Source organism: Nyctereutes procyonoides, unplaced genomic scaffold (assembly GCF_905146905.1).
Source record: "Nyctereutes procyonoides isolate TBG_1078 unplaced genomic scaffold, NYPRO_anot_genome, whole genome shotgun sequence".
Taxonomy (NCBI): Eukaryota; Metazoa; Chordata; class Mammalia; order Carnivora; family Canidae; genus Nyctereutes; species Nyctereutes procyonoides.
The window spans coordinates 9,054,384-9,070,025 of NW_026575140.1; the positions used below are offsets into that span (position 1 = coordinate 9,054,384).

At 41.0% G+C, this 15,642-nt stretch overlaps 1 protein-coding gene across 6 annotated transcripts in view; it reads left to right on the forward strand.

Moving 5' to 3' along the window:
• WWP2 (WW domain containing E3 ubiquitin protein ligase 2) overlaps nt 1-15,642 on the forward strand; it is a 144,771-nt gene that overhangs the window by 16,709 nt on the left and 112,420 nt on the right. For all 6 annotated transcript variants that reach the window (XM_055305425.1, XM_055305419.1, XM_055305424.1 and 3 more), the window contains one exon: nt 7,207-7,325. In XM_055305425.1, coding sequence (XP_055161400.1) covers nt 7,256-7,325 — 70 coding nt within the window. In that variant the 5' untranslated portion in view covers nt 7,207-7,255. The remainder of the gene's footprint in view (nt 1-7,206; nt 7,326-15,642) is intronic.

Here is a 15,642-nt window from a genome sequence, read left to right on the forward strand (position 1 = left end):
AGTCTTCCTGTCTCACCTAAGGGGGGAAAAAACAGTTAATAAACACTTGTGAAGGTCAAACTCTTGGACACAGACCCATTAAGAGACTGAGAGTTTTTGGTAAGATTTTATTTATTTATTTGAGGGAGAGAGAATGCACAAGAGAGCCCAAGCAGTGGAGAGGGAGAAGCAGCCTGCCCATCGAGTGGGGCTTGATCCCAGGACCCCAGGATTATGACCTGAGCCACTCAGACACCCCCAGGGTTTTGGCATTTTGAGATTTATTTATTCATTATAGAGGGAGGCACAGAGAGAGGAGCTGAGCATGGAGCCTGACACAGACAGAGCTCAATCTCATGACCATGAAATCACGACCCAAGCCAAAACCAAGAGTCAGAAACTTAACTAGAAGTGCCACCCAGGCACCCTAAAAGATTGAGATTTAATGATAAGACCACAAAATGCTCTCCCTCCCGTATACTTTCCCACCATATCATGGGTCCAGTATAACACTGGATTATAGCTGGAAGAGCTGAAAGGTGCATACTCTATTTAAGAAGGGATTCTTAGAGAAGACCAGAGATAACGGGGAGACCAAAACAAGGACTCTAGACAAATTTGAAGTGTCTGGTACTTACAGCAATTGTTTTGTTTGGTCTTGTTTTAAGTAGGCTCTATACCCAGTATGGATATACTGGGGCTTGAACTCACAACCCTGAAATCAAGACCTGAGCTGAAATTAAGAGTCAGATGCTTAACCGACTAAGCTACCCAAGTACCCCAACTGTTAGAGCAATTGTTAAACACAAATCAATTCCTAGCCAGATTAACATAAAACCCCATGCTTCAAGGCCTGTTCACCTCAATTCCTATTACCCAATACATCATTTCTGGCTTTCAATAAAAAATTATAAGTAATGCTAACAGGTGCCTGGGTGGCTCAGTCGGTTGAATGTCTGACTCTTGGTTTCAGCTCATATCATGATCCCACGGTCATGCGATCAAGCCCCATATAGGGCACTGCACCCAGCAGTGAGTCTGCTTTGGACTCTGTCTCTCCCTTTCCCTCTGTCCCTCCCCACTCCTCATGTGTCTGCTTTCTCTCTCTCTGTAGAATAAACAATTATATGACATTTTTTTAAAAATCATGCTAAAAGAAAAGCAATGTGAAGAAACAAGGCAAGCCTCAGAACCAGTCTCAGAGATGACACAGATGTGCACAGGGAATTTAAAATAACTATGGACTGGGACGCCTGGGTGGCTCAGTGGTTAAGCGTCTGCCTTCGGATCAGGGCGTGATCTTGAGGACCCGGGATCGAGTCCCACATCGGGCTCCCTGCATGGAGTCTATTTTTCCCTCTGCCTGTGTCTCTGCCTCTCTGTGTCCCTCATGAATAAATATCTTTAAAAAACAAAACAAAACAAAACAAAATAACTACCCTCAGTTGAGTTGCCTTAGGAAAGAGAATCCCAATAGATGTAAAGATTTTTAAAATACTCTTTTATTTTTAAAGTCTATAAATGATGTATTTCTTGCTTGTAGTGCTTTAACCTCTGTTACAGAAAGCTCTGAGGCTTAATTTATAATCATTATTTTTTCCTTCATTATTCAAGATGCGATCTTTCTCCCCCCTTAACAGTATTGTTAAATTATGGGAAAGATCAAACATGTAAAATAGTTCAGAGAATAAGATTACAAACAGTCATAAAAACCACCATCTGGGTTTAATGAATATTAACATTTTGCCATATTTGCTTCAGAACTTTTTCTTTAAAAGACAAAATGTTTTAGTTACATTGAAGTTCCCTTGGCCTCTATCCTTACTCAATTTCCTCTGTTCTCTTCTGTGCTACCTCAGAGGTAGCTCCTGTTCTCACCTCGGTGTGGTTACTTCTCAGCCATTTATACTTTTATTCCATTGACTTTGGCCACAGTAATATATACAGCAATTGTATATACAAATATATACAACCACAGCAATATTACAATATGTTATATACAATATAATATATATACAATTATGTATGTATACAATACATATACAATTCTGTGTAAGTTTAAGCATATGTGGATGGTGTCAGAGTGCTTTTAGGTTTTCACTTGCTCTTTTTTTTCTTTTAGCATTATAACTTGGGATTTATACTTGGAGATTGAATTTATATATTTCAACTATTATATAGCATCCCATTTTATAAAAATATTACGGTTTATACATTCCTCCATTGATGGACATTTGGGTTGTTTACAAATTTTTGCTATTATAAACATTGTCGTGATGAACATCTTTGAACATGGCTTCTTTAGCCTGTGTTGGAAGATGTTTCCCTTGGCGAATACCTAGGAGTGGACTCCTGGCAGGTGCAGTGTATGCATCTTTAACTCTCCAGAGATTGTCAGGTACTGTCTGACTTGTCCCCAGAAGTGTATAAAGCTACTCACCAACACTTTTTGGTCAGACTTCTAATCTCCTGCTTATCTGCTGGGTAGAAAGAGAGAGTTGATCTTTTTATTGTTCTACATTTAGTCTATTGTAAAACATTTAGTCTAGAGAGTCAAAACATCATCATTTTAAATTTCAGGAAATGATGTTCAAATTCATTCATTCATCATTCACTCATTTATGGAGGTCTTATAAAGAGCCAGGCATTGTTTTAGACAGCAGGGCTACAGGGCTAACAGATGGGACACACATCTCAGCCCTTGTGAATCTTACATTCCACGGGAAGGAGAGAGATGATAAATACAATAAACCAATACAAGTCATGTAAGTGATAAATGCTAGGGAGGAAAAGTAAAAGGAAGGATGGGTCCAAATGTATGTGGAAAGGGTAATAAGGTGGTCCAGGAACACCTCTTATGAAAGTGACATTTGGGGATCCCTGGGTGGCGCAGCGGTTTAGCGCCTGCCTTTGGCCCAGGGTGCGATCCTGGAGACCTGGGATCGAATCCCACGTCGGGCTCCCGGTGCATGGAGCCTGCTTCTCCCTCTGCCTGTGTCTCTGCCTCTCTCTCTCTCTCTCTCTATCATAAATAAATAAAAATTAAAAAAAAAAAAAAAGAAAGTGACATTTGAGGGCAGCCCCGGTGGCGCAGCAGTTTAGCGCCGCCTTCAGCCCAGGGCATGATCCTGGAGACCTGGGATCGAGTCCCATGTCGGACTCCCTGCATGGAGCCTGCTTCTCTCTGTGCCTCTCTCTGTGTCTCTTACCAATAAATAAATAAAAATCTTAAAAAAAAAGAAAGTGACATTTGAGTAAATGCCTGAGATAGTGAGGGAATAAACCATATATATGGTTAACCGAGGAAAGGTCATTCTAGATGGAAAGGGTAGAAGTCTAATAGGGGAGCATGTCTGGCATATTCAATGGAATGAAGGCTTGTGTAGCTTCAGGGGAGGGAGTAAATGGGGAGAAAAAAAGTGAGGTCAGAGAGGAGTGTGGACTGTATCACACAAGATGTCCATTTTAAGGACTTTGACTTTTATTCTGAGGTAGACTGGAAGCCACTGAATGGTTTTGAATAGCAGTGTGTTATAATCTGACATACATATTTAAAGAAATCAGTCTGCTGAGTGTAGAGATTAGATTGAAGGGGCGGAGGGGTCTGAGCAGAAGAAATGATAATCTGGGTAAGAGAACACAGGGCTTCGGACCAAGACAGTGACAATAGAGATGGAGAGAAATGTTTGAACTCAGGAATATTTTAACTGAAGAGCCAAAAGAGTGTGTGTGTGTGTGTGTGTGTGTGTGTGTGTGTGTGTAATAAATATATAGGGACGCCTGGGTGGCCCAGTGGTTGAGTGCCTGCCTTCAGCCCCAGGGTGCAATCCTGGAGTCCCAGGATGGAGTCCCACATCAGATTCCCTGCATGGAGCCTGCTTCTCCCTCTGCCTGTGTCTTTGCCTTTCTCTCTCTCTGTCTCTCTCTTTGTGTCTCTCATGAATAAATAAATATAAAATATTTAAATTTAAAATATTATTTATTTATATCCTATATATATACATTAAAGATTTATTTGTTTTATTTTGGAGAGAGAGAGCATGGTGGGGAGTGGTAGTGGGAGAGGGAAAGAATCTCAAACAGGCTACCTGCTGAGCAAGGAGCCCAACATAGGCTTGATCTTACTACCTGGAGATCATGACCTGAGCCAAAATCAAGAGTTCAAATGACTGAGCCACCCAGATGCCCCCCAACCAACAGGATTTATTGACAGATTGTATGTGGGGTATGGGAGGGAAAGGAGAAGCAGGGATGAGCCCCAGAATTTTGGCCTGAGCCACTGGTTAGAAAGAGTTGTCATTAACCAAGATGCTGAAGGCTAAGGAGCATTTTTGAGAGGGAATATCAGATCAATTTTGTGAATAGACAAAGAAGGTCTGAGGTTCAAGGGTGAAGTTTGTACTGGATACACCAATTTGGGATTGTCAGCAAATGGATGGTATTTGAAGCCATGTGGCCGGATGAAATAACTAGAAGATATGCAAAGTCTAAGTTGTAGGACACTTTGATGGTTAGAGGTTGAAGAAGGGAGAGGGAGCCTGTGAAGAAGCTGAGAAGGAGCAGCCTGAGAGGCAGGGGGAACATCAGGCAGGTGTGATGTCCTGGAAGCCAATGGAAGAAAGCATTTCAAGGAAGAGAGTGATCAATCCGTCATGTCAGATGCTTTCAGAGGTTATGTAAGACAAGGACTGAGGATTCACTATTGGATTTAATAACACAGAGGTCTGGTCTTAAGAACTTGAATAATGTTCGTTTCAGTATTGTGTTCCTATATGCTTGCTAGAACTTTTCAGAGGTTTCCCTGTTGCTCCATATGTAAAATTGAAGTAAAATGCCTGTTCAAGACTAGTTAAGAAAAAAACTAGTCACTTACAATTTTTCTTATTTTTTTATTTTTTTTTAAAGATTTATTTATTTATGATAGACATAGAGACATAGAGAGCGAAAGGCAGAGACACAGGAGGAGGGAGAAGCAGGCTCCATGCTGGGAGTCTGACGTGGGACTCGATCCCGGGACTCCAGGATCGCGCCCTGGGCCAAAGGCAGGCGCCAAACCGCTGTGCCACCCGGGGATCCCCTATAATTTTTTAAAAAATATTTTATTTATTTATTCATGAGAGACACACAGGGAGAGGGAGAGGGAGAAGCAGACTCCATGCAGGGAGCCCGACAGGGGACTCTATCCTGGGTCTCCAGGATCAGGCCCTGGGCCGAAGGCGGTGCTAAACCGCTGAGCCACCTGGGCTGCCCCAGTTACAATTTTTTTAGACTGGATATGCCTTCTAAATAAGGCACACTTTTGTTTTGGCTAAAATCTTGTAGTATGAAATTATTTGACTTTAGCTATGGAAAATGTCAAAATCAACGTGACTTCATGGTAGCTATGTTTCATCCTCCTGTAAAGGGCTTCCATCCTTAGTCATGTGGGGACTTGACCATGTTTTAAGGCTGAACAACTCTTCAGAATAGGAAGTTGGAGGAGAGATCAGAAATTAAGTAGAGTGAAAGAATTAATGATGGTGAATAGAGTAGGACTTAGTGTTTTTATTTTTATTTTTAAAAAATATTTTATTTATTTATTCATGAGAGACAGAGAGAGAGAGAGAGAGAGAGAGAGAGAGAGAGAGAGAGAGGCAGAGACACAGGCAGAGGGAGAAGCAGGCTCCATGCAAGGAGCCCGACATGGGACTCGATCCCAGGTCTCCAGGATCACACCCTGAGCTGAAAGCGGTGCTAAACTACTGAGCCACCCGAGCTGCCCTTTCTTAGTGTTTTTAGAATATCCGCTCTCAGATGGGATCCTTTGACCTCTGGTGGCCTCTTGAGACTTGAAGATCAAAACTATTTTTGTAATAATTAATTTGCCTTTTTCCCTGTGATCATATTTGCCCTGGTGATGCAAAAGCTAAGGTGAGTAAAACCGTTGTTGCCATAGTTTGATTTAGGGCAGTGCCACAAATCTGAGCTGTTGTCATTGTATTCCTCACCACAGCACACTCAGTAAAAAGAGAACAAAAAAGCCAGTTTCACTTAAGAATGTGCTAGATGAAACAGTGAAAATGATTAATTTTATTAAGCCTTGACTCTTGTACATGTCTTTTTAAATATTCTGCATGATGAAATGGGAAATATGCCTAAGGCAGGCACTTCTGCATACTGAAATAATGATTGTCTTGAGAAAAAGCACTTGTGTGAGTTTTGAATTGAGAGCTGAATTGCTTTTTTATGAAATACTCTTTTTGCTTAAAAAAAAATATGAACAAACTGCAGTTACTAGATTTGGGTATTTGGCAGACACTCTCTTCAAGATGAATGAAGTGAGCCTGTCACTTGAAGGAAAACAACTGACAGTATTTGTTGCCAATGATAAAATATGAGTTTTTAAAGTGAAAATCAGAATTTTGGGAAAAAAAAAGAATTTTGGAACACATATCTGCCACTAAGAACTTGACAGTTTCCCAATGCTTAAAGATCTGTTTGAGAAGATCAGTGGTGACATTCACAAATGTGCTTTTTTTTGATAGCGTATCATGAAATGTCAACATTTGGAGTATCTGCATAGCTCAGTGAACCAATATTTTTCAGATGACAAAGGATAATGTCACAAAATTGTATATGAGTAAAAGATCTATTCAAAATGCAAGGCTTCTGGCCAAGATGAGTGACCTGGATGCCTGATGGCTAATGATGTCAAGAATAGGCTCATTGGCCATTTGTATATCTTTTTATTTATTATTTACTTATTTATTTCTTTTTATTTATTGTACAGAGAGAGTATGCACACAAGAGTGGGGGGGGGGCAGAGGGAGAGGGAGAGAGAGAGGATCCCAAGCAGGTTCTATACCCAGTGTGGAGCCCCACTCAGGGCTTGATCTCACAACCCTGAGATCATGACCTGAGGCCTAAGTCTAGAGTCCGTTGCTTACTCAACTGAGCCACCCAGGCACCCCTCTGTGTATATCCTTTGTTGATTTATGAAACTGGATTTTTTTTTTTTAACTGTTGAATTGTGACTTTCTTTTTGAGAGTGTTATATTAGGCTCTCTACTGTAAATGGTGACGTCCTGCGCCCTTCCTAGTTGAGCAGAGACCCATCTAGGCTCAGGAGTCATTATAAGACAGACAGCCTCCAACCCGACAGAAGTTGCTTGGATGTTTATATTTTCTTGGTTCATCTCTTTCAACTCAAATATGAAAGTTGGGTGCAGTTCTTTAATTTCTTTCCAGGTATCCTCTAAACCTACTGCTGCTCATCTTGTAGTTTTCTGGTGATGACATGGCATCTGCTAGCTCCAGCCGGCCGGGAGTGGCCCTGCCTTTTGAGAAGTCTCAGCTGACTTTGAAAGGTGAGTGGCACCATGTGAAATGTTTACTATTTGAGGCCCAGCCCAATTTATGAGGAAAAGGCAGGGGTATGCCCACCTGGGTGTGAGAGCCAAACACTGTGAAACAGCTTAGGAATGTGAACTATTTATTCTCATAGGGTGACCATGTTGTAACTAGAATTCTATTTTTTTTCTTTCTTTCTTCCTTTTTTTTTTAAAGATTTTATTTATTCATGAGAGAGAGAGAGAGAGAGAGAGTGGCAGAGACACAGGCAGAAGGAGAAGCAGGCTCCATGCAGGGAGCCTGACATGGGACTCGATCCTGGGTCTCCAGGATCACACCCCGGGCTGAAGGTGGCACTAAACTGCTGGGCCACCAGGGCTGCCCTATAGCTAGAATTCCTTTTTTTTTTTTTTTTTTAAAGATTTATTTATTTATTCATGAGAGACAGAGAGAGAGAGAGAGAGAGAGAGAGAGAGAGAGAGAGAGAGGCAGAGACACAGGCAGAGGGAGAAGCAGGCTCCATGCAGGGAGCCTGACATGGGACTTGATCCTGGGTCTCCAGGATCGCGCCCTGGGCCAAAGGCAGGCACCAAACTGCTGAGCCACCCAGGGATCCCCTATAGCTAGAATTCTTTTTTTTTTTTTTTTAAATTTTTTTTATTTATGATAGGCACACAGCGAGAGAGAGAGAGAGAGGCAGAGACACAGGCAGAGGGAGAAGCAGACTCCATGCACCGAGAGCCCGACGTGGGACTCGATCCCGGGTCTTCAGGATCGCGCCCTGGGCCAAAGGCAGGCGCCAAACCGCTGCGCCACCCAGGGATCCCCTATAGCTAGAATTCTTAAAGAAGAACGATAAAAGGAACTTTTGGCAAAAATTGTTGAAAATGGTGATTCTGTGATGCCCCAGAACGCTTTCCTATCGATACTCATTCCCTAGGTTAATCTCCTCCAACCTCATGACTTTATTTATTTATTTGAGAGAGCGAGCACACATAGTGGGGAAGGGCAGAGGGAGAGAGAAACTTTGACAGGTTCGTGCTTAGCAGAAGCCTAGCTACCTGATCTCAGGACCTGAGCTGAAATCCAGCCACACCATGGCCACACCATGCAGGTGCTCCCCCACCTCATGGCTTTATTTTTTTTTTAAAGCTTTTTTTTAAAAATTTATTTATTTATGGTAGTCACACACAGAGAGAGAGAGAGAGAGGCAGAGACACAGGCAGAGGGAGAAGCAGGCTCCATGCACCGGGAGCCCAACATGGGACTCGATCCTGGGTCTCCAGGATCGCGTCCTGGGCCAAAGGCAGGCGCCAAACTGCTGCGCCACCCAGGGATCCCCACCTCATGGCTTTAAATGCCACCAATAATAAGGTCACTACTGCCAAAATTATGTCTCTAGCCTGGGCCTTTCCATTGATAGATTTCCAGATTTTGTATCTCTAGTAGCCCACTTGTCATTCCACTTGAATGTTTAGTAGCCATGTAAGCTCCTGGTTTTCCTTTATCATATCCTACGCTCAGCCAGCTGTGAACCTGGCCATGTCTGTCTGTCTTCAGAATGCAACTGTCGTTCAACCTCTTCTCACCACCCCCACCATCCCATGAGCTGCCTTCATCTCTACCCTCGATGAAGGCAGTAGTCTCCCTGCTTCTGTCCTTTGCCCTACTTCATTCTGTGGGTCACATAGCAGGCATGTCAAGGGCTTAAACATATTGACAACTGGCTCTGCATCTCACCCAGTAAAAGCTAAAGGTCCCACATGATGGGACCCCACCCATCATTCCCATTTCTCATTTCCTGTTACTCTTCTACCTAGACCCTGCTGTAGCCACATGGGCCTCTTTGCTCTTCAGGGACTATACTGGGCACACTCCCACCTCTGAGCCTTTGCACTTGCTGTTCCCTTCGAGTGGAATGCTTTGGGGCCACATGACTACCTGGTTTGCCTCCTTACTCTCTTTAGGTCTTTACTCAAAAGTCACCCTCTTCAGCCAGGCCTCCCTGATCCCCCTGTAGCCTCCCCCACACCCCACTTCCTCATGTCTGTCCCCTTCACTACTTTATATTTGTCTTCTTAGACTTGTCACCATTTAACACAGCACACATATGTATTTTTTAAGATTATTTGAGAGAGAGATAGAGAGAGAGAGAGAGAGAGAGAAACTGCACAAGTTGGGGAAGGAGCAGAGAGAGGGACGAGCAGACTGAGCCCAATGCAGAGGCCGACTAGGGGCTCAACTTCATGACCCTGAAAGCACAATCTGAGACAAAAATCAGGAGTTGGAGGCTCTAGTGACTGAGCCACCCAGGCGTCCCAACACAGTACATATTTTTATGTATTTCCTTTATTGACCGTCTCCTTCAGTAGAATGTAAACACAAAAATAGGAATTTTTCTCTATTTTTGTTACTTTTGAAAACCCAGTGACACAGAATAGTACTGGACACATAGTGGGCTGTCAGTGAATATTCCTTGAATGATAGGTTGCTTTGGTGGCCTTAACTCTGCAGAGGAGTCATGGAACTGAGAGATGCTTGGGGAACAGTGCTGAGTATCAGAGCTCAGATACATGGTCATTTGGAGGCAAAATTGTCTCATTATTTTTTAATTTAATTTAATTTATTTTTAGTTGATTTTTTAAAAAATTACTTGTTTTTATTGAAGTTTGATTTGCCAACATATAGTATAACAACCAGTGCTCATCCCATCAAGTGCTCTCCTCAGTGCCCGTCACCCAGTCACCCCAACCCCCTGCCTGCTTCCCCTTCTGCAACCCTTTGTGTCTCGTCATTTTTTAAATTATGATTTCTGAAATATAAATGTTACTCATTTCTTTTATCTGTTTATCAGCCTTAAGATTGTTTCCTTCCCTCCAGCTCCTCAGTGCTCGTCCTTGGAGGAAACTAATATACCAGTTTCGTTTCGTTTCTTTTTTCTTTTCTTTTCTTTTCTTTTCTTTTCTTTTCTTTTCTTTTCTTTTCTTTTCTTTTCTTTTCTTTTCTTTCTTTTCTTTTCTTTCTTTCTTTCTTTCTTTCTTTCTTTCTTTCTTTCTTTCTTTCTTTCTTTTCTTTCTTTCTTAAAAGATTTTATTTATTTATTCATGAGAGACACACAGAGAAAGAGTCAGAGACACAGGCAGAGGGAGAAGCAAGCTCCATGCAGGGAGCCCAACATGGGACTTGATTCGGGACTCCAGGATCACATGCTGGGCCAAAGGCAGGCGCTAAATCACTGAGCCACCCAGGGATCCTCAATATATCAGTTTCTTGTGTGTCCCTTCCAGGATACATCAAAGGGGATATGATTGTGTAATCTTGAAAGCCAGGTTGCTTCCCTTGGAAGGAATACCCTTCCAGCAGTGCAGGAGAGTGCCTGTTTCCCCACATCTTTACCAACACAGTGTATTGTCAGACATACATACGTACATACATACATACATTTATTTATTGATTGATTGATTGATTGATTATCTTTGCTAGTCTGGTAAAAATAACTTTTTCAGCAGTTTTATTTCATATTTCTTTAATTATAAATTATGTTTAACATCCTATGTTTAAGGGAAAATTGGATTTCCTTTTCTGTGAATTGTGTGTTCATATTCTCTGCTGGTTTCTTACTGACTTTTATTTATTTATTTTAAAGATTTTATTTATTTATTCATGAGAGACACAAAGAGAGAGGCAGATGGAGAAGCAGGCTCCCCACAGGGAGCCAGATGTGGGACTTGATCTCCGGACCCAGGATCATGCCCTGAGCCGAAGGCAAATGCTCAACCGCTGAGCCACTCAGGCGTCCCTCTTACTGACTTTTAAAAAAATGGTGTTGATACATTTTAATCATCTTTGTTTATGTCTCATGTTGCTCTAGTCCTCTTGAGGAGGGAAAAGTATTAGAGTGAACTTGATAGGGTTTTGAATTTGGGACTTTAGGTTTTACTACTTGCCTAATAATTAGCAAGTCTAGTATAAAACAGAAGCCTGTCCATAGAATCTAGTGACATAATGAAGTTTGGGGCCATAGTGTTCAGGAACACATTTGACTTGTAAAGATTTCTCTGTTTGCCTTTCCTCAATGTGAATTTTTACTAGTGTGGAAAGAGCTAACTTGATAATATAGGTGCCTCTGATTACATAGACGTTTAACCTAGAGAGATCCTTTCATACCATTGAAGAAAATAGTAGGGAGAGAGGGAAAGAGAGAAATAACAAAATAAATGGTGTGGCTGGTTCCTCCTCTCACGTGTTTCACTGAGAGAGCCTGTCGTGTATTTTGGGAGATGTGACCATGCTGCTCCCTTTCTTTGCCTCAATTTCCTTCTACCTCTCTGTAATGCACTCCTAGAGTTTTAAAATAAACTTTTACTTATTTTTTTAAAAAGAGTTTATTTATTTATTCTTGAGAGACAAAGAGAGAAGGAGGCAGATACAGAGGGAGAAGCAGGCTCCCCATGGAGCAGGGAGCCTGACCCGGGGCTCAATCCTAGGACTCTGGGATCATGACTTGAGCTAAAAGCAGAGGCTTAACTGACTGAGCCACTTGGTTGCCTTAAAATACACTTTTAAAATACAGCAAGGCCCTTAAACATAAGTGAGCTGTTTTATCTGATACTTAACTCAAGAAGCACTGAGAAACTCATCATTGAAAACCAGCCCAACAAAGCAAAAACTGGTGGGAACCTATTGAAAGACAGTATAGCAGATTCTATTCTGTGCCTTCCTAAGAGCTTTTCAAGGGTATAACTTTGGCCATGTGTGATTTTTTTTTTTGCCTTATTTATTAACTTTAAAAGCTAAATTATATGTGAAGATATGAAATTGGCATTTATATTTCAACAAACAGTAAATAAACTTTCCAGAAAAACCTGCTTGTATGTTGAGGCCTTTATTTTGGCTTGTGTTTTAAGAACAAGAAACTTTCAAAATATCAGAAAAATACAGAATTTGGTGCATTCTGTGAGACAGCTGGTGGAAGTCTTTAAAAGTCACTGTCAAGGAAAAAGAAAGGAGAGCATTCTAGATTTTAAAAGATCAAGGAGCCAGCAGCCAAATGCAATTTGCTCGTCTTGATTGGATCCTGAATTCGAGGAAAGCAGCTCTTAACAAATATATTTGAAACAATTGGGGAAATATTAATATGTAATGAATATCAAATGATAGAGGTAGTGACTAAATTTTTTTCAGGTAGTGGTGTGGTTAGGTGGGAGAGTGTCTCTTCTTTTCTTTTTTTTTTTTAATTTTTATTTTATTTATGATAGTCACACACAGAGAGAGAGAGAGAGGCAGAGACACAGGCAGAGGGAGAAGCAGGCTCCATGCACCGGGAGCCCGACGCGGGATTCGATCCCGGGTCTCCAGGATCGCGCCCTGGGCCAAAGGCAGGCGCCAAACCGCTGCGCCACCCAGGGATCCCTATCTTCTTTTCTTTTTTGAAATAGACTCCATGCCCAATGTGGAAAGTAACTTGGGCCTTGAGCTCACATGAACCTGAGATTAAGTTCTCTCTTTCTCTTTCTTTTTTTTCTTTCTTTTCTTTTTTTTTTCCTTTTCTTTTTCAAGTAAACTCTATGCCCAGCTTGGGGCTCAAACTCACAACTATGAGATGAAGAGTTGCATGCTCTACAACTGAGCCAGCTGGAAACCGCTCCTTATTTTGTTTTATTTTAATTGAAGTGTAATTGACATACAGTGTTATGTTAGTTTCAAGTGTACAATGTATAGAATGTCCTTATTCTTAAGGGTTGTATTCTGGAAGTATTTAATGTTCGTTGGTCACAGTGTCTACAACCTTCAAATAACTAACCAAAAAAAAAAAGTTTGCAGGTATGTGCATGACTATGCACATATATAGACATAGATACCATATATCTGTATCCTGTGCTATCCATTAAGATAGCCACTATAGCCACACAGAACTATTTATGTTAAGATTAAAATTAGATTAAATTTGAAATTTAAATCCTCAGTCATACTAGTCATATTCCAAGGGTTCAGTAGCCACATATATCATGGCAATGCATTGGACTACACTGGCATAGAACTTTTCCTTATCACTGAAGTTCTCTATTAAATAGCAATGATACTGACATACACATAGGAAAAAAAAAAAAAACCCAACAAAACAAATGTGGTGAGGTGCCTAGCTGGCCTGGTCAGTAGAGAGCACATGACTCTTGATCTTGGGGTTGTGAGTTTAAGCCCCACATTGGGCATAGAGATAACAAGAAAGAAAGAAAGAAAGAAAGAAAGAAAGAAAGAAAGAAGAAAGAAAGAAAGAAAGAAAGAACCTATTTAAGAAAGAAAAAAAGAAAAAAGTATTTTTTTTTTAAAGCAAGTGTGGCAAAATGATAGCTGCTGCAGAGTATACAGTTATTTATTGTCTTATTCTTTAACCTTTTCTGTAGATTGGAAACTTCAAAATAAAACTGTCAAGTGTGATGTGTAATCCTAGATTGGGTTCTGGACCTTTCTTTTCACTTTTGCTATAATGGACATTAATAGCACATTTAACAAACTTTTAAATAAGGTCTGTACATTAGATCATAGTTTTAAAGGATGTTAAATTTCTCCATGCTAATGATTATACTATGGTATTACAGAAAATGTCTTTGTTCTTAGAAATATACACTGAAGTATTTAGAAGAAAAGGGGCACAGAATCTAAAACTCTCAGAGTTTCAGGAACAAGTGTGTAGGTGTATGAGAGAGAGAAAGAGGATAGGAAAGCAAATATAGTAGCAAGTTAATATTTGGTGACCTTTAGGTGAAGAGCTTATAGGAATTCTTTGTATTTTTGTTGCAACTTTTCTAAACATCTGAAATTATATAAAAATAAAAAAGAAAGTAAAAATACTAGAAAAAAATCAAACCCCTAAGCAAACGAAAAAACCTTGGAAAAAGCTAGAAGAACAAAGGAAACATGATAGAGTTCCAAGAATTGGCCTGAGAGCTCCCTGATTTGGGGTATGTTATTTCACCTCTCTGGTCCTTAATGGGCCCAACTATTAAATGAAGGGTTTGAACTTGTTGTTTTCTTTTTTTTTAATTAAAAAATTTTATTTATTATTTATTAATTTTTAGAAATATTTATTTATTTATTACTTATGATAGACATAGAGAGGCAGAGACACAGGAGGAGGGAGAAGCAGGCTCCATGCCAGGAGCCCGACGCGGGACTCGATCCTGGGACTCCAGGATTGCGCCCTGGGCCAAAGGCAGGCGCCAAACCACTGAGCCACCCAGGGATCCCCTGTTTTTTTTTTTTTTTTTAATTTAAATTCAATTAATTAACATATAGTTATTATTAGTTTCAGAGGTAGAGTTCAGTGATTCATCAGCCTTATATAATACCCAGTGCTCATCACATCGCATGCACTCCTTAGGAACTTGTTGATTTCAAAGAAACTGTCTATGGAAATGATAGGTGTATAATTATAACTAGTCAGCCCCCACTCTCCGACCCTTTTTAAGAGTCTGTGTGCAGAGCTATTCCCACACCACCAGGTGGCCTCAGTTAACCTTGGTCTCTGTGAAAGGTATTTCAGTTTTCTACTCTGGACCACATTTTGCACCACCACAACCTGTTTCTCCTAGTACCGTCCCTTATTGGTTTTGAATCTTAGCCACAACCTTTGCTGCTACTGTTCTTTGACTTGCTCTCTACTGTTCTTTTGAGCCGGGAAAAGACAGGTATTGCTAAAAGAATCCAGAGGTAGGTTTGTCCTTTGTCAAGTTGTTAACCCTTATAGGACTCTCACCTTTCAGAAGGGCCTGGGAGGGAGAGGTTTGCTCAGTTTTGCTTCATGGGTAATAAATGCCAGTCACATGCTCTCATTTGGGGCATGGGTTGGAGGCTGTCTTAGGTGTATTCCATCCCAGAGACCTGGAGTTTCCACCATGGCTAATGCATGCTGTAAGAGATGATTACCTGACCCTGGGTGCATGCTTGGTGAGCTCGGTTTGCCGGTACCAGATAAACATCAGAAATGCTGCCACATGAAGGATACAAATAGAACAGGAAATGCAGATGGCTGGCAAGCACATGGAAAACATATTCAGATTCACTAGTAATGGAAGAACGGTAATAGAATAAGCAAAGCCTGGTAATGACGTATAGCATGGTGTGGAGTCGGGTTGCCCGGGTGCACATCCTGGTTTGAAGCTCCCTAGCTCTGTCATCTGAGGCAATGACTTAACTTCCCTAAGCCTGCTTCCTCTTGGATGAAATGAGGGTGATGGTATATTCCTTGCTTCATGGATTTGTTTTAAGGATGTCATTAGATAATGTGTGCATAGCCTAGTGTCATAAGTGCTCTTTAAATCTTACTTAATTTGT